At 44.0% G+C, this 25,271-nt stretch overlaps 1 protein-coding gene across 2 annotated transcripts in view; it reads left to right on the top strand.

Moving 5' to 3' along the window:
• The window catches only part of LOC126260855 (sodium-coupled monocarboxylate transporter 2-like), a 110,825-nt gene that overhangs the window by 20,196 nt on the left and 65,358 nt on the right, over nucleotides 1-25,271 (top strand). For both annotated transcript variants that reach the window (XM_049958267.1, XM_049958266.1), the window contains exons 2-4: nucleotides 3,316-3,475; nucleotides 17,477-17,594; nucleotides 24,719-24,786. In XM_049958267.1, the coding sequence (XP_049814224.1) occupies nucleotides 3,338-3,475; nucleotides 17,477-17,594; nucleotides 24,719-24,786 (324 nt within the window). In that variant the 5' untranslated portion in view covers nucleotides 3,316-3,337. The remainder of the gene's footprint in view (nucleotides 1-3,315; nucleotides 3,476-17,476; nucleotides 17,595-24,718; nucleotides 24,787-25,271) is intronic.

The raw sequence follows: 25,271 nt of genomic DNA, 5'->3' as shown, positions 1-25,271 counted from the left end.
AGAGGTATTCCTCTTCAGCTTTTGCCCTCTGCTGCCACGGAAGTGCGTTCCAATCTCTGTCTTTCCCTACCGTTTTTACCCCCTGCACCTCCCTCTAATACCATGAAAGTTGTAATTTACTGGCAGATTAAAACTGTGTGCCGGATCTAGATTCGAAATCGGGACCTTTGCCTTCTGCCGGTAAGTTCTCGCCGCGCGGGATTAGCCGAGCGGTCTAGGCGCAGCATTCACGGACTGTGCGGCTGGTCCCGGCGGAGGTTCGAGCCCTCCCTCGGGCATGGGTGTGTGTGTTTGTCCTTAGGATAATTTAGGTTAAGTAGTGTGTAAGCTTAGGGACTGATGGCCTTAGCAGTTAAGTCCCATAAGATTTCACACACATTTGAACATTTGGTAAGTACTCTACCAGCTGAAACACCCAAGCACTAAACACGACGCATCCTCACAGCTTCACTTCCGCCAATACGTCAACTCCTACCTTCCAAATATCATAGAAGAGCTTGGGTAGCTGGGTTGGTAGAATGCTTGTCCTCGAAAGGCAAAGTTCCTGAGCTCGAGTCTCGGTAGGGCACACAGTTTTAATCTGCCAGGAAGTTTCACATCAGCGCACACTTCGCTGCACAGTGAGAAATTAATTCTGAAATCGTTCCGCAGGATGTGGCTAGGCCATATCTCCGCAATACCTTTTTTCCAGGAGTGCTAGTACCGCAAGTTCCGCTGGAGAACTGGTGTTTTCACCCTTAAAAAGATAAACTGATCGTCATGTAACAGGTTCTCAGCTGTCTTTTCCATTCTACACTTGTTAGAAACTTTTATGGGTGAGCAGTTACACAGATTGTACATCAGTTTCAGTCCTTATTTGCCCATCTAATTGGGGTTTGTGTGGATGATATTTCTCCCAAAGTCTGTTGGCATGCACCCAGTCTCACAGATTCTACAAATTCTACAGCTAAAACACAGTAGGAACTGGTAAAAAATTTCAAACGTTGGTATGTTAATAACGCAACAAATTTCTCTTTCTACAGTTTCTTACAAGGATATTACAGGGCTAATGTCCTTGATATGAACTAACTTATTTTGTTACATAGCTGTTATTTGCTTGCCTGTGTGTCGTAAGCCAGCACAATTAACTTCTGTAAATACAGCAACTGTTAAACAATGGTCCTTGTTGAAGACCGTGAGGCATCGAACTACAAAATATATTTTAACACACCAGATCCATAAAACATCTAACGGTAGTCTTATAGTTACAATAAATCATGGGAAGCTAATTTCCTATTGGAGTCCAGTATCGTAACTCCATTAGCCTGATTCAGTCACTTAAAAGAATCATCAACCTCCAAAAATTTCATACAGTGCTTTTAATTTGAAATGATGGAAATAATATCTGACAGAATATTCTTCATTCGTCAGTACCAGCAGCTTTTAAACCTAAATAATTTAAAGTATAGCTTTAAAATGAACATTAGAAGAAGTATCTCTGCAGTGGCTTCAGAAGTGTCCATATCTGCGCACCTATCGTGTTCTGTGGGACATCAAATCAACAGCCGATGTAAACAAATCTATCCATCATCTTGTACTTAGTTCAGCTCATGGATCAGCATGGATCGGAAAAGAGATTCAAACTGCTCTTTTTTAATATGTAAGGAAGAGATTTTCATGAAGCATGTACATTGTATAGAGTTTACATATAATGTACGAGGGTTGGCCATAAAGTAGTGCATCGAATTTTTTCTTCAACAATTCCTTATTGAACATAATGAGAATTACAAGCATGAAAGAAAGGTGTTTTATCTACACACCCTATTTTTCCAGGTAATCTCCATACCGTTCTGTGGCCTTCCTCCAGCGCGAAACAAGGGCGTGTATACCCTGTCGGTACGCACGCTTTTGAATATCCAAGAATGTGGATAATTGCATCCACAATTCCTTTGCTGATTGACAGATGTAGCAACTACTGCCGAGTTGTAATGCGTCTGTCCTCGCGAATGACATCAGCTCGCTGCAGCATGACAGGTGTGACAGCAGTGGGTGGTATCCCCAACCGCTGAAAATCGTGGAACTTCGCCGAACCGCCATCTGATGACCTCATCATCGAAGCCCAGCGGCTAACTGTACTTCTGTCGACAGCAGATACTCCATACACTTTGCACAAGCGTTTGTGAATATTCCTCATAATTTCTTTCTCTACAGTGAGAAATGCAATGACTGCACGTTGCTTGTAACGTACTTCACCTACAGACGTCATTTTGAAATTGTCTTGCAGCTACGCTCTCTGTCGGAAGTGACGGAAATTTCACTCATGAGACTTCAAGTGATACGCACGTAACGTTTCGCATTCGTAGTATTGTTTTCGGCTGAGAAAAGGAAATGCAATGCATTAATTTCTGGGCAACGCTCTTAAAACATGTTTTAAACTATGTAATCACAAAAACTTCGTTATATATTAAGACAAAAATGTAATACTTGCCAAGTAATAAACACTAGATTCTTATGTTGGGCTCAGGCCTGAGTCTGGTAACGGTAGGATAAGTCATCTCTAAAGAACTCGTGTATTGTGTGTGCAGAACTCGTGTACTGTTGCAGTATTTCCTACATTGGTAGAATCGTAAATGAGATATTATGTGGCTAGATGCTAAACATCACCTTGATAAAATACGTGTTAACACGTGCAATACTTACAGAGTCATAGCTCTAAAAATAGAAGTTTCTGTGTTGTTATACATTCTTTCCTTTGCGTGAACTTTAACTACTGAATTTGTTGTTAAAACACCGCAATACAGAACAGTATACATTTTGGTGCAAGTAACATATGGACATCCCACCTCAGTTTCAGCATATCTACTCTACAGTAGATTAATTTCAAAAACTTACTGCAGATGTCTGCCATGAGCTGTTTCACTTCGCTTCATTGACATATGTGCTCATATGATAACATACATCGTAGAAAATAAATGTTTGTCACTTCACCTCACAGTACTTTATCTATCGTAGAACAGACTTACTCGTAGATGTGTATTTTAAAATCATTTTCGTATGCTTTTAGATGTTAGCACAATGCTTCTTCCTTGTAGGAAGAATTAGTTAATCTATTAAACTACTGTAAGATCTGCAACAGTTGTGTGTGAATAGAGTAAGCACGTAGCTTACAGAACCAGCTATCTGCTGCTACTCACGAAACAAAATCTTGCAAGTGACGGCAGGCACGCATTTTGCGTTCTGTTACTTGTTGAACTTAAGGTCAAACAATCTTTACTGTAATCGAGCATATAGTGAAATGTAGTGAATCACACGTATCTCTGTATGCTAATGTTCCAGTCACATATCTGGAATAACTCTGATGGGAGTACCTTCTGAGATCTACCTGTACGGGACATTATACGGCCTGGTGGTTATTTCTACCGTACTCACCTGCCTTATTGTCAACTGGTTGTACCTGCCTGTCTTTTTCGGCTTGCAGCTCACGTCTACATATGAGGTATGCTATGAACCTGTGTGTGCATGTGTGTGTGTGTGTGTGTGTGTGTGTGTGTGTGTGTGTGTGTGTGTGTGTGTGTGTGTGTGCGCGCGCGCGCGCGCGTTTGTGTGATAGATGGGAGTGGAATACAAACATATGAATAAAATAATAATTTTCCTTTGCGTTTCGGTTTTCTTGACATATGGCAGATTATATACCCCCTTATACTGTAAAAATGGTGTCTAATGTAGTGCCAACGTACCTGCTTCAAATTTCAGGTGATTAATACAGTAAAATCTCCTCTAGAATTTTACAATAGTTCAAGCTGTATGCTTACGTTACAGGCTCCCTCATTCATTGCGTGATATGCGTAGGGCATTTAATAAGTAATGCAACACTTTTTTGGTGGCCAGTTTCAGTTGAAAACATTCGTAATTTGCTATGTCAAGTCTTTTCATTAAGTTCCGGTAGTGGTGACGCTAAATTTTGTCCTAAGAATAGCGTCTGTAATGGAACTGCATTCTAAGAAGAGAGCAGTCATTTTCTCTCGATGAAAATCCAGTTTGTCGCAGATCTTCATAGGCACTTGCACAATGTTTTCAGAGACTTGGAAGTAAATAAAATCACGGTGAGTAGTTGGTGAGGCGTCTGTCGTCATCACAACATGGCTGCGGGAACCTATTCCATCTCCCGGGTGCCGGCAGGCCGCACACAATTGTTACTCCTGCAGTGATGGAACGTGCGGACACTCTCATTCGAGGTGAACGGCGGATCAGAATCAAACACATCGCTGCTCAGCTGGACATCACACGAGTCTGGACACCTGAGAGGCGCTCGCAAAACTTCTTTGGACTGTTGTTCCTCATGTACCCTGAAGCCCAGGTCTCACACCTTCCAACCTCCATCTTTTAGGCCGAATGAAGGATACACTCCGCGGGAACCAGTACGTGGATGATGGGGAGGCTACTGATGCAGCAAGATGTTGGCTCCGACGGCGGGCAGTGGTACCACGCGGGCATACTGGTTCGGTCAGTAAGGTAAGGCCGTCGCATGGAAAAGAGATTATTTGGAAAAATAGGATTTTTTAGCCGAAAGAATGGGGAACAGTATGTTGTCTTGGACATTGGAGTCCAGAATAAAACGAACCTGCTTTCTGAAAAAATAAAACAAAAAAGTGTTGAATTACTTATTGGAGTCCCTCGTAATAACAATTAGTCGGCGTCGAGACGTATTTTATTGTCTTTTTTATATACCTCTTGTCCCTAGTAGGGCTCTTCGTGGGAAGTGTCGGCAGTTCAGAACTGGGGTAAGACCGCTTTGGAATTGTCACATCACTTATCTGCGCAGTGGTTCCACTCCAGTAAAATATTTCAAAAGGCCTGGCAGTAGATCTGAGACACAGTGGTTTCAAATATGAATCGTTAAATCTTCCTGGTAGATTAAAATTGCGTGCCACACCAGGATTCAAACCTTCGCCTTCACGGCCGAGTGCTCTACTGACTATCCACCCTCATCATCTGACTCCTGCCAGTAATTCCCTCGTACATTATAAATTAGCAGCAGCTCTCCTGCATACCTTGTGGGACCAACACTCCTGGAAGAAAGGATACTGTAGACAACTGGCCAAGCCGCATAGTAATCGGAATGAATTTTCAATCTGCAATAAAGTGTGCTCTAATCTTGACAGAATGGGATAGATAGCCATGTACACAGGCGTTGGAAGAACAAATGTAGAACATGAACACCGCGCCGGTGTCAGCACCAGGCAGGTGACCCGCCTCCAAGGGGTAACCCAGAAGATCAGACGATCGTCTGGAACGCTCTCCACATCTGCCACTGTGAGTTTCACTCACAACACGTGGAGACTTTATCAACTACGGATTTGCCACAGCGGCGACGGTTTTGTCGTGGTCCGCCTTACAGTTCATCATGGTGCTGATAATTCTGTCATCCATCCTAGTCACATATGGGACTACATTTACGACGCCGGTATCATCAACTTCCACAACACATGAAGTGGCCTGAAAATGTCTCTCTATGCAAGACGAAGCTCCCAGACAGATATAAAACAGGAAACACTTTATTTGGTATAACAAACTTTCTCATCAGTTCATAATGCCTTCGTTATGAATTCACTACAAAAACCGGTCTTGTAACTGGTTTGAGGCCTCCCACCACGAATTCATCTCATGTAGCCGACCTTCCATCTCAGAGTAGCAGCCGGCCGGTGTGGCCGTGCGGTTCTAGGCGCTTCAGTCTGAAACCGCGTGGCCGCTACGGTCGCAGGTTCGAATCCTGCCTCGGGCTTGGATGTGTGTGATGTCCTTAGGTTAGTTAGGTTTAAGTAGTTCTAAGTTCTAGGGGACTGATGACCACAGATGTTAAGTCCCATAGTGCTCAGAGCCATTTGAACCATTTTTTTTCAGAGTAGCAACTGCACCCTATGTCCTCTATTGTTCGTTGACTGAATTATTCAAAAAAAAAAACGGCTCTGAGCACTATGTGACTAAACATCTATGGTCATCAGTCCCCTAGAACTGAGAACTACTTAAACCTAACTAACCTAAGGACAGCACACAACACCATTAGGTTAGTTAGGTTTAATTAGTTCTAAGTCTAGGGGACATGACCTCAGATGTTAAGTCCCATAGTGCTTAGAACCATTTGAACCATCTGCTTGTCAGTGTTTTCCATGTGTTCTTTACTTCTCCTCTTCCGCGGAGTATCCGCTCACTATTCCTCTTATCATGCCACTCGACATTCAAAATTATTCTGTAAGACCACATATCAAACGCTTTGATTCTTTTCTGTTCAGGTTTTCCCATTGTAGATGATCACTGGAATCATGCAACACTGTGCTCCAAAGTACATTCTCAGATATTTATACCCCATATTAAGGCCTATGTTTCATACCAGTGCACTTCTTTGGGCCAGGAATGCACTGTTTGGCAGTACTAGCATGCTTTTTATATCCTCTTCGCTTCGTCCGTATTTTCAGTTTATTCTCAAGCCGTATTCTGTACGCTTAGCCTATTCATTCCATTCAACAGATCCGTAACTGTTCTTCACTTTCACTGAGGCTAGCAAATTCATAAGCCAATCTTATCACTCATATCCTTTGATCGTGAATTTTAATCCCATTCCCTTTTATTTCCCTCATTGCACCTTCGATGCACAGGTTCAATAGTAGAGGCAAAAGGATGCATGCCCACCTTACATCCTTTTTAATCGACCACTTCTTTCTTGGTCTCCCAGTGTTATTGTGTCCTCTTTGTTCTTATATATGTATTATACATCATCCGTCTTTGCCTTTATCTTCTATTTTTCTCTGAAATTTTAATATCTTGCACCATTTTACACACATCAAAAAGAGTTTTGCATCACCTCGGTTCCGAGAGTTCCGGAACCTGTACAGAAAATAGGAACAGAGATCAACATAAACATTATTTCCGCCCTTTTTATTTCTCACGAAAGCCACACATTGCAAATGGTCCCACCATAAGTTAGACATTCAGAGGTGGTAGTCCAGATTGCTGTACACACCGGTACCTCTGTAACCAGTAGCACGTCCTCTTGCATTGCTGCTTACCTGTATTCGTCGTGGCATATATCCACAAGTTCATCAAGGCACTGTTGGTCCAGATCGTCCCACTCTTCAACGGCAATTCGGTGTAGGTCCCTCAGAGGGGTCGGTGGGTCACGTCGTCCATAAACAGCCCTTTTCAATCTATTCTAGGCATGTTTGATAGGGTTCATGTCTGGAGAACATTCTGGCCATGTCGTTATCCTGGCGATTTCGTTATCCTAAAGGAAGTCATAACAAGATGTGCACGATGGGGCGCGATTTGTCGTCCATGAAGACGAATATCTCGCCAATATTCTGCGGAAATGGGTGCACTATTCGTCAGAGGATGACATTCGCGTATCGTACAGCCGTTGCGGCGCCTTCCAAGACCACCAGCGGCGTACGTCGGTCCTACATAATGCCACCCCAAAACAGCCGGGAACCTCCACCTTGCTGCTCTCGCTGGGCAGTGTGTCTAAGGCGTTCAGCCTGACCGGGTTGCTTCCAAACACGTCTCCGACGATTGTCTGGTTGAAGGCATATACGACACTCATCGGTGAACAGAACGTGATGCCAATCCTGAGCGGTCCATTCGGTATGTTGTTGGACCCATCTGTACTGCACTGCGCGGTGTCGTGGTTGCAAAGTGGACCTCGTCAGGGACATCGGGAGTGAAGTTGCGCATCTTGCAGCCTATTGTTCACAGTTTGAGTCGTAATACGACGTTCTGTAGCTGCACAAAAAGCATTATTCAACATGCTGGCGTTGCTGTCAGGGTTCCTCCAAGCCATAATCCGTAGGTAGCGGTCATCCACTACAGAAGTAGCTCTTGGGAGGCCTGAGCGTGGCATGTCGTCGAAAGTTTCTGTCTCTCTGTATCTGCTACATGGCCGAACAACTTCGCTTTGCTTCACTCCGAGACGTCTGGACAGTCAAAGGAACTGTATCTGTGTTACAGTATCCACAGTCAACGTCTATCTCCAGGAGATCTGGGAATTGGGGTGATGCAAAACTGTTTTCGGTAAGTGTATATTGTGCACCATTTTATGTTGTAAATCCAGTGAGCGTGTCTTGATTTTTCTTCAGCACTCCAGCCATTATCAACTGCTGTTTCAGAACTGCCTTTCTGTTGATTTTACCTTTCCGAAAACCGAATTTACCGCCATCGAAATGACTCTCAATTTTCTTTTCCATTCTTCTGTACGCAATTTTTTTCTGTAGCTAGGATGTATGAGCTGTTATTCTGATTGTGCAGTAGTTCTCGCACTTATGTGCCATCGCTGTCTCCGGAATTGCGTGGATGATATAATGTCCATATTGTTTTAGGAACATCAAGTTGGTTGAAAAACCGGAAGTGAACGGATACGAAAGGATAAGTTTGTCGCCACTTCCAGCGGCGTATTTATTGCTGTCGAGGAGTCGCTAATATTTAGGGAGGTATAATGGATTCCGAATGTCAGTCAATCTCGGTGAAGTTAAGCATCGTACGTCTGTCACAATCGGAATCAGAAGCTTTTATTGACCGCCTGAGTCAGGAGCTGCAGGGGTAGGGCGCTCAAAACTTAACTTGCAGAATATCGTTAATGCTTTCGTGATCATACGATTACATCAGGGGGTGACTTCAACCTGTCAGGTTTAGATCTGTACCAGAGACAGGGATTCATAAGACTTTATTGTGGATGTCTTGTCCGAAAATTACTCAGAGCAGAAAATTTGAGAACCAACTCGTGAAGGTGACGTCTTAGATTTTCTAGTAAGAAACTGAAGACCTGAACTTATCGAATCAGTCAACACAGAGGAAGCTTTCAGTCAAAAAAAGGCTGCTATCATAAGGCTGTGATAGCATCCGTAAATACATGGGTTACAAGCATTGTTAAGACAGATGGGAAATTATATTTGCTTGGTAGGAGTGACAGGCTACAAACTAATCAGCATCAAACATACGGCGTTGAAAACTAAGATGCGGAGCACGAATATTTGAAATTCGAAAGCGTCGTTCAATAAGCCCTAGACCAGTTATTCCGAGCAACGACTTAATGGATGGGAAAGATCCACCACAGTTTAATAACCCTGTTAGAAAACTTTTACGTAAACAAAGAGGGGCTTCGTCACAGATTCTAGGGAATTCAAAATGTAGCTGACAAACGAAAGCTGAACGAAGCGAAGATGACATAAGAAAAATGCCAGAAGGGTTCAATGGCTCTGGAAGTAAAATTTTGTCAACTTATCTGACTATAACTTCTTACCTTGTATAAAACCAGTAAGCAGTTCGAAACCATCGATCGAGTCACTCAGTGACCATATCGGCACCGCAATTGAGAAGAACGGAGAGAAGGCCAAAGTACTGAATTCGGGTTTACGAAATTGTTTTATCGCACAAGATCATAGTACGACCCCTCCTTTCAGTCATAGTACGAACGGCGAAACGGCAATTTTGGGATAACAGATCGCAGAATAGAAAAGCAACTTGAATCGCTTAGTAGCGAAAATCCAACAGGGCCCAGACGATGTACTGTAAGACTGTGAAAGGATTATGCGAAAGAACTTGCTCCGCTTCTAGCAGCAGTCTGTCGTAGTTCATTGAGGCAACGAAAGTTACCTAGCGGCTGAAGAGAAAGCGCAGGTCTTCCCAGAATGGTCGTATGGCAGGTACTCATAATTATAATATGTCCATCTGTTGAAGAATTGTGGAACATGTTTTACGCTCAAGAATTATAATGAGTTTTGGGAAGGATAATAACCTCTATAAAAATCAACATGGATTCAGCAACAGAGAACCTGCGAAGCTCAGCTCGCTCTTTCCCTCCATGAGATTCATAGCGCTGCAGATAACGCCGCTCAAGTTGATGCATTGTTCTTTGACTTCAGGAAGGCATTTTGACACCGTATCGCACTGCCGTTTAGTGAAAAAAAAATAACGAGCGTATCGAGTACCCGGCTGATTTTGCAGACAGAATTCAACACATCGCTCTTAATTGAACAAAATCGACAGATACAAAGAATTTCCGGAGTACACCCAGGGAGTGTGACAGAACCGTTACTAATGTGGTTCCTGAAATTTTACTACCTTACAGAGTATTCCATGAAGTTCGGGAGTGCAGCCAAAATAATCTAAGAAATGTCCTGTGGAGATGCAGTGCTCGACTGTGGCTCACTTGTTGAGCTGCGAAAGCTGAGTGGGGCGATCGTGTTCAACGCATCTTTCATGTACTGTGCGTGTTCTCTGGCCAATGTACGCTACGCTACATTCGCAAGGTATTCTTTAGATTGCAGCCCTCCGCAATCCCGGATCGTCCTTTGCCGAACTGAGAAGAACACAAGTCTTTGTAACTGGGGGAGTAGCACTTCGACATCAGGCTTCCTTAAGATTTTACCTAATTCCGACGAAATATTTCCGACGTTCTGATCATTGGGGCATTGTGTTCACAGTATGTCCACACTTACAGACCTGAATTTTCAGACGTCTAGTTGCCACCACATATCACAAACCATGTGCGTCCTTCGGACATTGGTCCACTGAGCGCATGTTGCGTCTAATGGACGCAGCCTAGCAAAGAGCTGGAACACCTAAAATCTGTGCTCAACATCAGATCATCATAATTTTAAGTAAGAAGAAACGTGACCAGCCACAAGATTAAGAGGAGAAGGAGCGATTGCACTTCAAGTCCAGTACGTACGTAATATATCGTCAAAATTAGGTAGAAACTTAGGGAAACATTGTGTCAAAGTAATCTTCCACCCACCGACAAAGACTTGTGCTCTTCTCAGTTCGGCAAATGGCGATCTGGGACTGCGGAGTGCTGCAATCTACAGAACACTCTGCCAGTGTTGCAAAGCCTACAGACAAGGCGCACAGTACGGGAAAGGTACGTTGAGCATTATCGCCGCACTCGCCTTTGGCAGCCCAGTATGTCAGCCATACCGCGCGGTTCTGGCGCTGCAGTCTGGAACCGCGAGACCGCTACGGTCGCAGGTTCGAATCCTGCCTCGGGCATGGATGTGTGTGATGTCCTTAGGTTAGTTAGGTTTAACTAGTTCTACGTTCTAGGGGACTAATGACCTCAGCAGTTGAGTCCCATAGTGCTCAGAGCCATTTGTCAGCCATAGCTGAGCATTGTATCTCCAAAAGAGATTTAGCAACTAAAATCTTGGCCTCGACGATATCTCTCACTGTGCCTGTGTTTGTCTGTCCAACATCTGTGAATGCCTGTTTTAGAGACATCCACTCGTCTTTAACCTTAACTGCCTACTCTGGCATTCCTTATCGCAATATGACATCCTTGGCCAGGTTCAAGCGCGTCTCACTTTTGCTCGGTAGTTCAGTGTTCCACTTCATCCCATACTGATTCTTCCGGACGGTTCTGTTAAACTACAGTCTACTTTCCATCATTACTTAAGTATGATCAGAATCTAAATCTGCTCCTCCTTACGCCGTACAATCTAATACCTGATTTCGATATCTCTGTCTGACCACGACGTAATGCCGCAGAAATCTTTTCGAGTCTCTGGGTCTTTCCCGAGTATACCACCTGCTCTTCTTATTCTGGAAGAGCGTCTTCGCCATTACCACCTGAAAATTACTGCAGAACTCTGCTTGTCTTTTTCTATCATTCCTACTGCCAACGATGTTGACGGGTAAGTTAAACACTAATCTCCTCCTCTTCCTCCTCCTACAACCAATCCCATTTTCCTCTGCAATCGTTTCTTCTCTTCCTTGCACTATAACAGCATTCCAAACAGCATGTGTTTCATATTTTCATTTCCATTTAGAGATCGAGCTGCTCGTTCATTATCCTTGCATACGTCCTGTATACGTTCTTCTTCAGCTTGTGATGTAGGCATGTGAACCTCAGCTATAGTTGTCAGCATTGATGTGCTATCGAATCTGTTGAGAATATCAATGAACTGTTCACAGTAACTTTCTACCCTGCTTTCCTAGTCATAAAAAATCCTTTTCCCATCATATAATTTTCTGCTATTATTGATATTACCCTATGTTCGTCTGACCCGAAATCCTCATTCTCTTTCCATTTCAATTCACTAACTCGCAGTATATCTAGATTGAGCTTTCTCATTCCTTTTTTCAGATATTTACTTTTTCTACTACGCTCAAATTTTTGACATGCCAGGCTTCAACTCGTAGAATATTATACGTTCATTGATTATTTTATCTTTTAGTTATGGTCAGCTCTCCATTAGGAGTCCCCTCCCGCAGATCAGATTGGGGAACTATTCCGTACTCTTTTTGCTAATGGAGAGAAGCGTAATGACCCTTTTCCAACATTACATGCTGCATATCATATAGGCATATACATTTTGTGTCTTTGCCGCAGTGGTTACCATTGCCTTCTGCTTCCTCAAGCCATTAATCACTGCTGATTCTCCCTGCTTTCAGTGGCAGTTTCCCACCCCAAGGGTAAGACTGCGCCTCGAATTTCTGTCCACTTCTTCGCGCTGCCCGTTGACCGAAGGAGGGTTCCTAATGGATTACTATGACTGTAAATTTTACCTGAATAACAGAACGACTGTCCAAAAATGACCCTCACTAAAAGTCTGGGGACCGGTAGATGCCAAGCCCTGGCGCCAGAGTCCTGGGAGGCCGAGGTCGGTGGGTGCAGCTCGTAGCATGTTGCTGGCAGTTCGTAGAAGGCTTGGAAGTAGAGCACGTCCAGGGTGGTGCGTTGATTTCAACTACCTCGCTCTCGTCTTCCTCGCGTTTATGGATGAAGAAACGTAACTCGGCCTGTTTCTGGGTAAAAGCCTCAGCGCTGTTCTTGTTTTTTCTAACGGGTTTTGGTGCTGTGCCCTTTCTTAGTGAATTGGCCTCTGGTTTCGTGAGGTGTAATTTTCCCATGCCAATGCGAGGATTATTACTCCCGCGACAGGTCCGGCCAACGGGTTCTCGGCCGTTGTTGTTGTTGTTGTTGTTGGCCAAACCACTAACTAGCAAGCTGTGGGAGTGTCCCGCCTTTTCATAAAACACATAGGCCGACTGGAGAAATCGATCCTGCAACAGCGCATTGCCCATATCCTCATGGTGTTGGCGGGTACAATACAGCCTGGGAAGGTGCAGCGCTAGTTCAGGCGCCAGATTTTGTATCCTCTGCAGGGCAGCAACTTGTGAGTCAGCGGCGGACCCCACACCAAGATAATTTATTTAGGAAGCTCCGCTTCAGTATAATCATTTATTCAAATCACGACCGGTTTCGGGACTTTTAAGGCCCGACTTGGAGATGTATGAGACTGTAACATACAAAGGAGAGGAGAATGCAACATACCTGAAAAAGCCAAATAAGCAGTATATCGGAACAAGGCGAGTTACTTATTGTAGTTGGTAAGACATAACGTGCAGTCGGGCCAGTCAGTGCAAGAGCTCCAAAAATTGCAGGTTTACGGAACTAGAAAAAAAGGCGAGGACCTGACATCTAATCTGACATAAAAATATAACGTCCTGGTCAGTGGTATGAAGGAAACAGAAACCGAGAGCTGTATTCACACTTCCCGAGCCGGGTAGCTGCACGGTATCAACGCCAAAATAGACTGTGTGGAGGTCGACGCTGGAGGTCTGGAGGCGCACTGCGGCGTTAGCGCTGACGTGTACAAGTAAGGTATAAGTGAAGGTATAGAAAATCAGGACTGACAGCCCAGATCGCTTAGAATACTTCATTTAAGTACATAATAGAATATGAACGGGCTTTGATATGCCGATAGGCTAAATAACTAACAACGATGAGACAATATGCGGCATTTTCAGGCCACAAGGCAATGGTACCGGTACATGGGTAAAATGAAAGAAAAAGGGACAAAAACAATAACAACAGAGATAAAAATTAATGTCAACACAGACCATACTAAGTAAAGAGTCAGATGTGTGATACATTATGGCCTCGAGTGGCGAAAAATAAGTAAAATATACACAACCATCACAAATCTCTAATATGAGTGTAGAAATGTAAACAACAATATAAGAAAAATAAATGGTCAGTCTGGGTGCCGTACATTATACAAAGCAATAATGAAATGGAAAAATGAGGCGAAACAACTAAACGAATGGGAGAAAAATAAGCCACACCATCACAGACTTGTAATAATAAGTGCTGTAATAGGCAACAAGGCGATGGTAGATAGGCCAAATGAACGAAGAGGGGATTATACAGTGAAAGCCATGATAAAAAGTAAGGGTAAAGTAAACTATATCAAGTGAGTCATCATAGATTTAGGATACATCATGGGCTCAAGTGATGTACCTAAAATGTAGGCCTATCAGTATAGAAACAATCATAAAAATTCTAAAATGTAGGCATAGCGACGCTGGGAGCGAAATGAAAGATTAACACGATCCAGCTGAATGCGGTTCATTAGACGAAGTAACACTAATATAGAAAGATGATTAAAGCGAAACAGTTAATAAACAAACGGTGCTTAACCTACGACGTATTATTTCTGTCTTTCGGTCGACATCCCTTGGTCCGCCATCACATGAAAAGTATTGCCGCAGGACGACTCCATGTGACGTCGGGATCCTGTGCACGAAGAGTTTATGTATGAGTCAAAGGCCCTAGAAACGTTCACAACTGCCCCAAAGTACTCCTCGTTTCCAGAGGCCTAATGGAGAGCTCTCATATCCTCAACTGCTGACGAGCGGTGGGGCGGCCACACCTCAGGACAACCTGCTCGGTTGTTCTTGGAGGATGCGCAGCAACAGTCACTTCACGTATAGTCTCTCGAAAATCTTCTAGAGGGGCGGGAAGAAGCTGATGGCCCAGTAGTTTGTACCAGCTAAGGATCTTTGTGTTCAGAATGGCTGCTAGTTCGCATGTTTCCAAGCGGAAGGGTAGGTCCCTTGACAGAGACAGTTGATTGAAGATTTCGGCCGAATTTCCTTGCTGTGGCCATATGGCAGGCTAAATACTTTGTAGGTGGAGGAATACGAGATGGCCTACTTGTGGGAACGTGACATCGCAGACGCAAGTAGTGCTGTTAGTGCTGGGCCTCTTACTTGTGATCTTGACGCCATCTGTTGGCAAAGGAAAAACACCGCTGATCGCAGCGCCATCTACTAGAGTTGCCCCGAAAACAAGCTGCTGTTGCTGTTGTCATTTGGGACTGTTTGTGCTTGATTCTCAAAGACGCGTAACCAGCAGACCCACACTTTGGTTATAACCCACTGGCTGGCCTGTTATGTTTGTGGACTTCGTGTTGTAATACATAGGACCACAGCCACTTTCGCCAAGTCGCCGCGAGCGGCCATGGAGGAGAAAAGGGCCGGACTCCTTGGGGCGAGCCCCAAGAAGAGGGAGACTGCAGTCATTCTGCAAGAAGCACACAGCGGGAAGCTGGGCTGACCTCCTTGCCTCACTCAAGGAGAGACACAATGCAAAGGGCCTGTCTGACAACGAGAAGCGTGCCGAGAAGTGATTGACATCTGCACCCATTAGCACGGAACGCCAAGAATATACGCGCGAAAGTATCTGAGTTTCTTCTGGCCGTGCGGCAGTCATTATACCTGCCTTAGAAAGCGGGGATGTGCCGACAATTCCAGCACACCACGGGCACAGGGAGGAGCATGCAAAAATCGCGGGCAATTGGCGCACGAAAGGGTGTGGAAGAAGCCAGCATTCTTAAGTAGATGTTTTCCTCGACAGTGAGGACGTTCCATATAAATCACGGACGCCTCCAGATTTTGAGGCGGAGGCCAAACATGAGTCAGTCCAGGGCTAAATCAGAGAGAGCGGTTATAAAGTAGTGCTGTGTAGCTGCTCTCCCAACAGCCTCGAAATGTAGGTAAACATGTTAAGAATGTGAAATCGTGGGAAAGATACCATTTCACGAGGCATACGCCAGCTCACGCCAGTCAAGAAATTTCCTCCCCGCACGGAGAGGCGTGGGGCTGCAATAAAAATTTCGTCCGCCAAAGACAACATCGAAAGTAAATGTATTTCGAAGAAGAGTTGAGCTGAGAGATGGATGAGAAGCGAGGAAGGGGAGTCGTGGAGACACCGCGGAAGCGCGAGAACATGGGCACTCCTCTACCCATGGAGAACATCCGCCTTCCGACACCGTGGTAGCACAGCTTCGGCCACGCAGCCGACAACTGGCAGACAACGCAGAGATCGTACCTGGGACCCGCCGCAACGCCGCGATTGCTGATGAGGGCAGCCGACATTCGCAGCACGGATCTGAGGCGACCGCGCCGTACCGACGCAGCACCTGCCTCCGACAGCATTACACGACGAATGATAACGAAGAATGGTGGAACGATTCTTTCCCTCCTTCTTCCCCTTAATAACTGAGTCGTGTCTACGCTCAGTCAAATCGACCCTGAGATTTATAATTTTGTTTTGTTTTGTGTAAACACACGAAAATAAAGACTTTTCTTTCATGGTTTGATCATATAAGCAACCTTTTACGTTCATACATGAATACTTTAGTTTTGTAACCTTTCTGTTGTCATATAATTACTGATGTCAATTAATTGTTTGCTCCTGATGTGGGGCAATCACATCAGTCATCTGCTTGTCATTTCATGTCCGACAGCAGAGAGAGAAGAATTCACAGTTCACTACAGTGTCTGAATACAGCAGCACTCACGTCTTGGTCACCGTGAGTCCCCACAGCAGGATGAATGGAAACCATCAGCACCGGTTCAGTTTCAACGTGTGAGGTTATCGACTACTGCTTTTTGTGTTCAGTCATCCTTCCACAATGCCCGACAGGTGAGGCATATCTGCACTTCAGTGGGTGACACTACCTCCCCTGCTGGAAGAAATGCCTTGATGTTAAGATGGGTGACACAGCTAGTACATGACGGTGCTCCAGCTCACTTCCGCATTTCCGTACAGTAGCCCAGCCGGTGAATCGGGTGAGGTGGTCCAGTCATATGGCCCACTCAGTTGTCGGACCTCAACCTACGGGAGGACCTAGGAAAAGTTGTGCATGTTGGGGACATCACGGACGTGCAGGCACTGGGACTACACGCGCATAATGCTAATGACCGCATTCGGTTGTCAGCTGATAGCTATGAGCATATACGTGCTCCAGTCACCGTTGCGTCGTATTCGCATACTCTCAGAGGCCCGTGGGGGTCACATTGAACACTTCATCTAACGTGGTCTCGTCGCAACTTGTATTGTACCGTAAAGACATGATGAATTAATAAGTACTCTTTTACATAGACGCCATGCATTTCTGGCCATAACGCCATATGACCAGTTTTGCTCATTATCCTATCAGGCACTGTTTCCTTGCTATTTGTTGCTATGCAACAAAATTATCCTGTGCACATGTAATACCCTAACTTTAAGCATAGAAGAGTAAGCATTCTGATTTAAGATACTAGTTGTCTTCTCATGAACAGCGGGTAGAAGAAAACTGGCACTGGAAAACCAGTGCCAGTGATGCTGCTCGATTGTATCCCAGCCGCCGGATAGACGGAGGTGTTTATTACTTTGTTGCAGTACCTGGAGCGGCGCTTCAACAGAGAGACGCGTCTGCTCGCGTCCTTCCTGTTCACCCTGCAGCAGGTGCTCACCATTCCGCTCTTCGTCTACGTGCCGGCTCTCGCCTTCAACCAAGGTTAGCTACGCTGCTACGACACTGAACTGTTTCAGGCAATATCCATAAATGTTACTGAAGATTAATAGATTTTTGGCACGTAAGTTCGGCATCTCTTCACTTCAGTTCTATTTATTTAACCTCTTTTTCGTTACAAAGGAATTTCTTCTTTCAAGCTACTATCGACTTTTTATCCGAATAAAAAGAATTTATTGAACTTAATGTGCTTGCTTACACTACAGTTCCTTTTTTTTGCGTTCCTCCTAAGTACAGGGTGTTTCAAAAATGACCGGTATATTTGAAACGGCAATAAAAACTAAACGAGCAGCGATAGAAATACACCGTTTGTTGCAATATGCTTGGGACAACAGTACATTTTCAGGCAGACAAACTTTCGAAATTACAGTAGTTACAATTTTCAACAACAGATGGCGCTGCGGTCTGGGAAACTCTATAGTACGATATTTTCCACATATCCACCATGCGTAGCAATAATATGGCGTAGTCTCTGAATGAAATTACCCGAAACCTTTGACAACGTGTCTGGCGGAATGGCTTCACATGCAGATGAGATGTACTGCTTCAGCTGTTCAATTGTTTCTGGATTCTGGCGGTACACCTGGTCTTTCAAGTGTCCCCACAGAAAGAAGTCACAGGGGTTCATGTCTGGCGAATAAGGAGGCCAATCCACGCCGCCTCCTGTATGTTTCGGATAGCCCAAAGCAATCGCACGATCATCGAAATATTCATTCAGGAAATTAAAGACGTCGGCCGTCGATGTGGCCGGGCACCATCTTGCATGAACCACGAGGTGTTCGCAGTGTCGTCTAAGGCAGTTTGTACCGAAACAAATTCACGAAGAATGTCCAGATAGCATGATGCAGTAATCGTTTCGGATCTGAAAAATGGGCCAATGATTCCTTTGGAAGAAATGGCGGCCCAGACCAGTACTTTTTGAGGATGCAGGGACGATGGGACTGCAACATGGGGCTTTTCGGTTCCCCATATGCGCCAGTTCTGTTTATTGACGAAGCCGTCCAGGTAAAAATAATCTTCGTCAGTAAACCAAATGCTGCCCACATGCATATCGCCGTCATCAATCCTGTGCACTATATCGTTAGCGAATGTCTCTCGTGCAGCAATGGTAGCGGCGCTGAGGGGTTGCCGCGTTTGAATTTTGTATGGATAGAGGTGTAAACTCTGGCGCATGAGACGATACGTGGACGTTGGCGTCATTTGGACCGCAGCTGCAACACGGCGAACGGAAACCCGAGGCCGCTGTTGGATCACCTGCTGCACTAGCTGCGCGTTGCCCTCTGTGGTTGCCGTACACTGTCGCCCTACCTTTCCAGCACGTTCATCCGTCACGTTCCCAGTCCGTTGAAATTTTGCAAACAGATCCTTTATTGTATCGCTTTTCGGTCCTTTGGTTACATTAAACCTCCGTTGAAAACTTCGTCTTGTTGCAACAACACTGTGTTCTAGGCGGTGGAATCCCAACACCAGAAAAATCCTCTGTTCTAAGGAATAAACCATGTTGTCTACAGCACACTTGCACGTTGTGAACAGCACACGCTTACAGCAGAAAGACGACGTACAGAATGGCGCACCCACAGACTGCGTTGTCTTCTATATCTTTCACATCAATTGCAGCGCCATCTGTTGTTGAAAATTGTAACTACTGTAATTTCGAAAGTTTGTCCGCCTGAAAATGTTCTGTTGTCCCAAGCATATTGCAACAAACGGTGTATTTCTATCGCTGGTTTAGTTTTTATTGCCGTTTCAAATATACCGGTCAGTTTTGAAACACCCTGTAGTTGCCTGGAGTAGCTATGCTAAGAGACTCCTCATTCAGGACAGCTTTGAAGATGCTGAAACGCTGTGAATGTAACTAACACAGATGTTACATCATCACTTTATACATAACTAGAGAGGCATGCTATATTGGCTAACCGCTGCTTTGCTCATGAATATATGGTAGACGAAAACTGACACTGGAAATTCAATGCCAGTGACTTCATCTGACTTTACTATTCTGTTTTTAGTTTTTATTAACAATTTAGGTATAAGAATAAATGTTTGTGCATAAATCTCTGAAATAGTTAATCTGTCCACAGCTTTATTCTTTACTCAACTTTTCATCATTACACAATTTTCTTTCCTTAAGTACACAGAACATCTGTCAAACCATCGAAAACAGTACAGCTTATTGACCAACATAAACGGTAGCATATCGTGCTGGGACGCTGCTGTCTCCACGCGTGTGGCAACTTGTTCTTTCCGTTATGTTGCTTTTGCAATATTGTGCTGCAGTTTCATATTCGTGATAAAGTTTCCTTTTGTACAGCTAAACACTCGGTAAAGATTTAAAAAGACGAAACTAAATGTGAAACGAAGAAGAGGCCTAAATAAATACAGCCAACGTGAAAAATGCCACATACATTTAATACATTTATGGGTAAAATTCCAACTATGAAGAGGATTTCTTATATAAACGAAAAGTAGGAAACGGATACTCAGGAAGATAACAGGAACCGTCTGGGTATCACTGCAACAGTCCTCAGATCATCCGGTCTAACTCTTTGACGCTCAGTCGCAGAATACCGCTATTAAACGTGGCTAAACAGCGCTCACAGCAAAATAATTGTTACACAGCTCAATGAAGCACTACGCCCAATCACAGGGTGTCTTTATCCCACAAACACGCCTTGTCTGCCGGTACTTAGCAATATTTCATTAGCAGCCACAAGAAGATCTTAGTTATTGATGAAGGTGTGGTCAAGAATAAAAGAAACAGAATTACCAATTCACTTAGGAACTGCACTATTAGGGCCTCAGCGACTGAATTCTAGAAAGCCATCGTGGCTCTGCTGTGAGCCGTCAGGACAGTAACTTCAACATGGGAGGAGCAATCTTCCATGAAATGTGGTCAATAAACCAAAATTCCCTGGCAGAGACCAGCAGGTTTTATGTGCCCCTGACGACAGTGATGCATAATGAATCGAATCAGAATTGACCAGGGTAGATGCAGAGCCCTGCTGCACCAATGGGGACGGAAGTCCTTTCCTGAATGTGACTGCGGTAAACAACAGTAAACTGTAAATCCACATAACATCTGAATCTTCCCTCAGAGTATTCAAAGGGACACTGTAAGACCTTCAAAATTTTTCTGCAGAAGGTTCTGACTGGCTTCCGACCCTGGGCTTAGAGCTATGAAGCAATTACGAACGTGAGATTGTGTGTAGCCGTATAGGACTGCTCATATTCGTCGTAAATAGTTGTCTACAATTCTATGTCATCATACGGCTAATAAAATTATAAAAATAATCCGTATCATGGTTCGAAATGAACGTATTATGTTAACTGCGTGACGGAAATGTGTCGTACGCTTGAAAACCCAAATTCTTCTTCTTTCCTTTGTGAGGACCACAGTCACAGAGAATTTCTTGATAGAAATTTCTGCCATTTGCCCGTCAATTGTTCATTTACTTTACACAGTCATTATTTCGGCTATATAGTCATTCCAAACTCCATGTTGAAATACGTTAAACTATGGTAGGTCATCGTTGAAAATACATGTTTATAGTCTTATAGACCAGTTTTTGTATTACGGGCTACGAGTACCAGAAATACGTTATTTCGACGATGACATGTCACAGACAGGTCAGAAATTTTTTTAAATTTAAACATGAGCTTCAGAGTGACTATTAAGTCGAAATCATGACTGGGTAAAATACATTCAATTGTTCATTTACTTTACACAGTCATTATTTCGGCTATATAGTCATTCCAAACTCCATGTTGAAATACGTTAAACTGTGACAGGTCATCGTTGAAAACACATGTTTATAGTCTTATAGACCAGTTTTTGTATTACGGGCTACGAGTACCAGAAATACGTTATTTCGACGATGACATGTCGCAGACAGGTCAGAATTTTTTTTAAATTTAAACATGAGCTTCAGAGTGACTATAAAGTCGAAATCATGACTGGGTAAAGTACGTGAACAAGTAAGAATCGACTGGTGGAAATTTCCTTCAAAAAATTTCTCATCCTCTGTCTGTCTCTTTCCTGAAAACAGGCCTATTTATTGCTCTTTCATGCTTGGTGTCCTATAATCTTTATGCCTCCGCTGATTTGAGTATTATATCCGAAAAGTGCTAGAATGCTGGTGAAAAAAAACTGTTAATGATTTTTTCTAATTTCGAGTCCCACCTATCTACTGAAGAGCATCTTCTTGTGAATAATAATAAAAATATATTTGTTCATGAAAACGACAACGTCTAAGTAAAGAATACTGAAGCTGTTATCTGCTATTTACGAAATACTATTTTGTCAACAAACTTCAGAATTACTCTCTTCTTTTCTCGATTACAATGTTTCAAGAAATGTACTATAACCTCCATTTTCTCAACCATTTTCCAAGCGAACATTGTGGAGGGAACTGTTCGCAGTGGACTTTTGGAATCGGGTAACATACACTGAACAGCTAGAAAAATATGACCACCGACCTCCTATCGATATAAACCCGTCCAGACGATAGCAACATCAACTGACGAGCAATGACACACTTACGTTGCATTTTATAACATCAGGCGTGCTGTCCACGTGTAGAATGCGGAAGGCCCACGATCTTTCTGAGTTTGACCCAGGGCAGATTTTGATGGCCCGGAGGCTCGGTACGAGCATTTCGGAAACTGCTCGACTTGTCGGGTGTTCGACGAGTTCTGTGATGAGTGTCTTCAACACGGCGAAATCGAGGTCAAGCCACGTTCAGACGTCGTCAGGTAGGGGGGGGGGGGGGGGGGGTCACCCTCATTACAGATGTGGGACGTCGTAAGCTGGGCAGGCTCGTAAAACAGGACAAGCAGCGAACTGTGGTGGAACTAACATCACACTTTAGTCCTGGGCAGAGTACAAGAGTACAGAGTACAAGTGTGTCAGAGTACAAGTGTGATTGTGCTCAGAACACTCCCTACAATGGGCCTCCGCACCCGACGATCAATGCATGTACCAACGTTAAGACCACGACTGAAACTGGCACGTGACCATCGATACTGAAAGTTAACGCAGTGGCAGAGTCAAGCATGGTCTGATGAAACCCGATATCTTCTGCATCTTGCTGGTGGGAGGGATCAAATCCTTCGTCTCCCAAGGGAACAGCTTCTTGAAACCAGTACTGCGGGACGGAGACAAAATGGCGGCGGGTCCATTATCCTCTGGAGAACATTCACACGGACATCTACGGCTCCAGTGAAGCTCGTTCAAGGCACCATGATTGCCAGGGAGTATCGTACACAGGTTGCAAACCACGAACACTTCTTCATGACGAGCATGTTTCCCGACGATAGTGGCATTTTTCAACAAGGTAATACGGTACGTCACAGGGGCAGGAGCGTGCTGGAGTGGTTCGAGGAACACATACGCGAAATATAATTAATGTAATGGCCACCCAACTTCCCAACTTGCCAGATCTGAATCCGATCGAACATATCTGGCATGTGATTGAACGTTGCATCAGAGCTCATCGCCCCATTCGCCCCCCCCCCCCCCCCCCCCCCCGGAATTTACGGGACGGTGGAGTGTGTGAGGAGATGTGGTGGCAACTCCCTACACCGGCTTACCAAGGCCCCATTGCTCCCATGCCACAATGCGTCGCCGCTGTTATCCGTGCCGGAGGAGGACGTACTGGCTATTAGGTAGTGGTCATAATGTTCTGGCTTTACACTATAAAATACAGTGTACGCTAAAGTGGTCGAACGAGTCACAATCCTGACGTGTCGAGTGTGCCTACGGTCCAGTGAGGCCTGTAACCAGCAATATAGCAATCACGTTGGAAGTGGTTCTGCGAAGCTTCTGATCTTTTACAGCATGACGTCAGGTTACCATGAACATGAACAATGATGTTTATTTCAAACTTATCTGCCACCAACTACTGCCCATTCTTCTACAATTCCATGTTGAGCGCACTGTGATGTCCGGCCCCGGTAGCTGAGTGGTCAGCGCGTTAGCCGGCACGCTAGCTCGGCGTGTTCGGTCAGAGGGTTAGCTGCCCTCTGTAATAAAAAAAAACTGAGTTAATCGATCAACAACGAACTTAACGGATGTCTTACGACGTCCGCCCCGAGCAGATGCAACGAACAAAACCGAACAAAATGAGATTTAAAAAAAAAAAGCGTGTCAGAATGTCAATCCTAAGGGCTCGGGTTCGATTCCCGGCTGGGCCGGATATTTTCTCCGCTCAGTGACTGAGTGTTGTGTTGTCCTAATCATCATCATTTCATCCCCATAGACACACAAGTCGCCGAAGTGGCGTTAAATCGAGAAACTTGCAGCCGGCGAACGATCTACCCGACGGGAGGCCCTAGTCACACGACAGTTTTTTAGTGCACTGTGATGACTCCCGTCTTTAAAGTAGATAAAACTAGCATAGTACTGTTACCGTGATAAAATGTTGCAATGAGACCTAACGATCCAAAAGTATTTTTCGTGAGGTAAAATTCAGTGAACTTCCATTCCCGATCTATAATACGTACTTTCTCCTGCGGCAGCCCACATCTATCGTAAGCAATATATTCTCTGGCGATTTTTAGACTGCATTCACTCACAGGTACGTAAATATATTCAGAGACTAAATAATTCCAGACATCTGTGACAAGGAAGAATTAATCTCCGAAAAGAGAATATAATTCCTGAAATAGGACATTCCATATATTTACATTAGTGCTTAACCAAATATTCGTCTACCTAGGAATTTTTCATGCGTTTCGTGTCTCTTTATGAAGAAATTCAGCGAAACTTCGATCGCAATTTTAATAAATAATGTAATTATTTTTGTGTTAAGAACTGCATTAAACAATACACAGATATGTCATTGTATTATTAGAGACAATCGATTACGGTCTATGATCAGACCATCATCGGGTCCGGAAACATCGCAACTATGCGTTTCCGTGATGCTGAGGTGCATTTTGGACCCGATGATTGTCTGATGTTAGACCGACATCGATTGTCTCATAAAATATAGTGATACAACTGTGTATTTCATACTGCAGCTCTGTTCATTCATTAACGCCATACAACTCCACCTCCATTATAAACATTTCTAATTATCTTTGTGATCCTTCCTGTCTATCTGTTTCAGTGTCTGGCGTCAGCGTACATCTTATAACGCCCGTAGTGTGCATAGTTTGCATTTTCTACACCATGCTGGTATGTACGATTTCTGCCCACTCTGCATTATATAAACGCCTTTAAAAGGCTTTTAAACTATGATATCAATGGATATACAGTCTTTTTAAGCTGATGGAAGTAACCCTTATATGTTCACATCTTAATACAGACGACCTTTTTTTCTAAAATATGTAATAGAATGGTTAAGTAAATGATATGTGCTATTCTTGATCAACGAAACGAAACCTGGGTATGTATGCTTGAATATGTACGAACGGGTAAATGAATAGTTATTCCGACTATACTGTTTCGTCTTTGACCTGTCATCACCGGTGATCGTTTTATCTTGGCTACAAACCGTAGTCTTCATCGTCATTCAAGGAATTAAGAGAATACTGGAGATTTTGTTTTGGATCGTTCCCAATCACGATGTTTTATCTTACGGAGAGCTCAAAAAGGCTTAAGACTGCATCATTTAGCATTTTAACATTGAAAAATAATTTTTCGTGAGTTAGTGTTTTCCA

The sequence above is a fragment of the Schistocerca nitens genome, chromosome 5 (assembly GCF_023898315.1).
Source record: "Schistocerca nitens isolate TAMUIC-IGC-003100 chromosome 5, iqSchNite1.1, whole genome shotgun sequence".
NCBI lineage: Eukaryota > Metazoa > Arthropoda > Insecta > Orthoptera > Acrididae > Schistocerca > Schistocerca nitens.
This window is presented reverse-complemented; position numbering and strand designations above follow the sequence as displayed.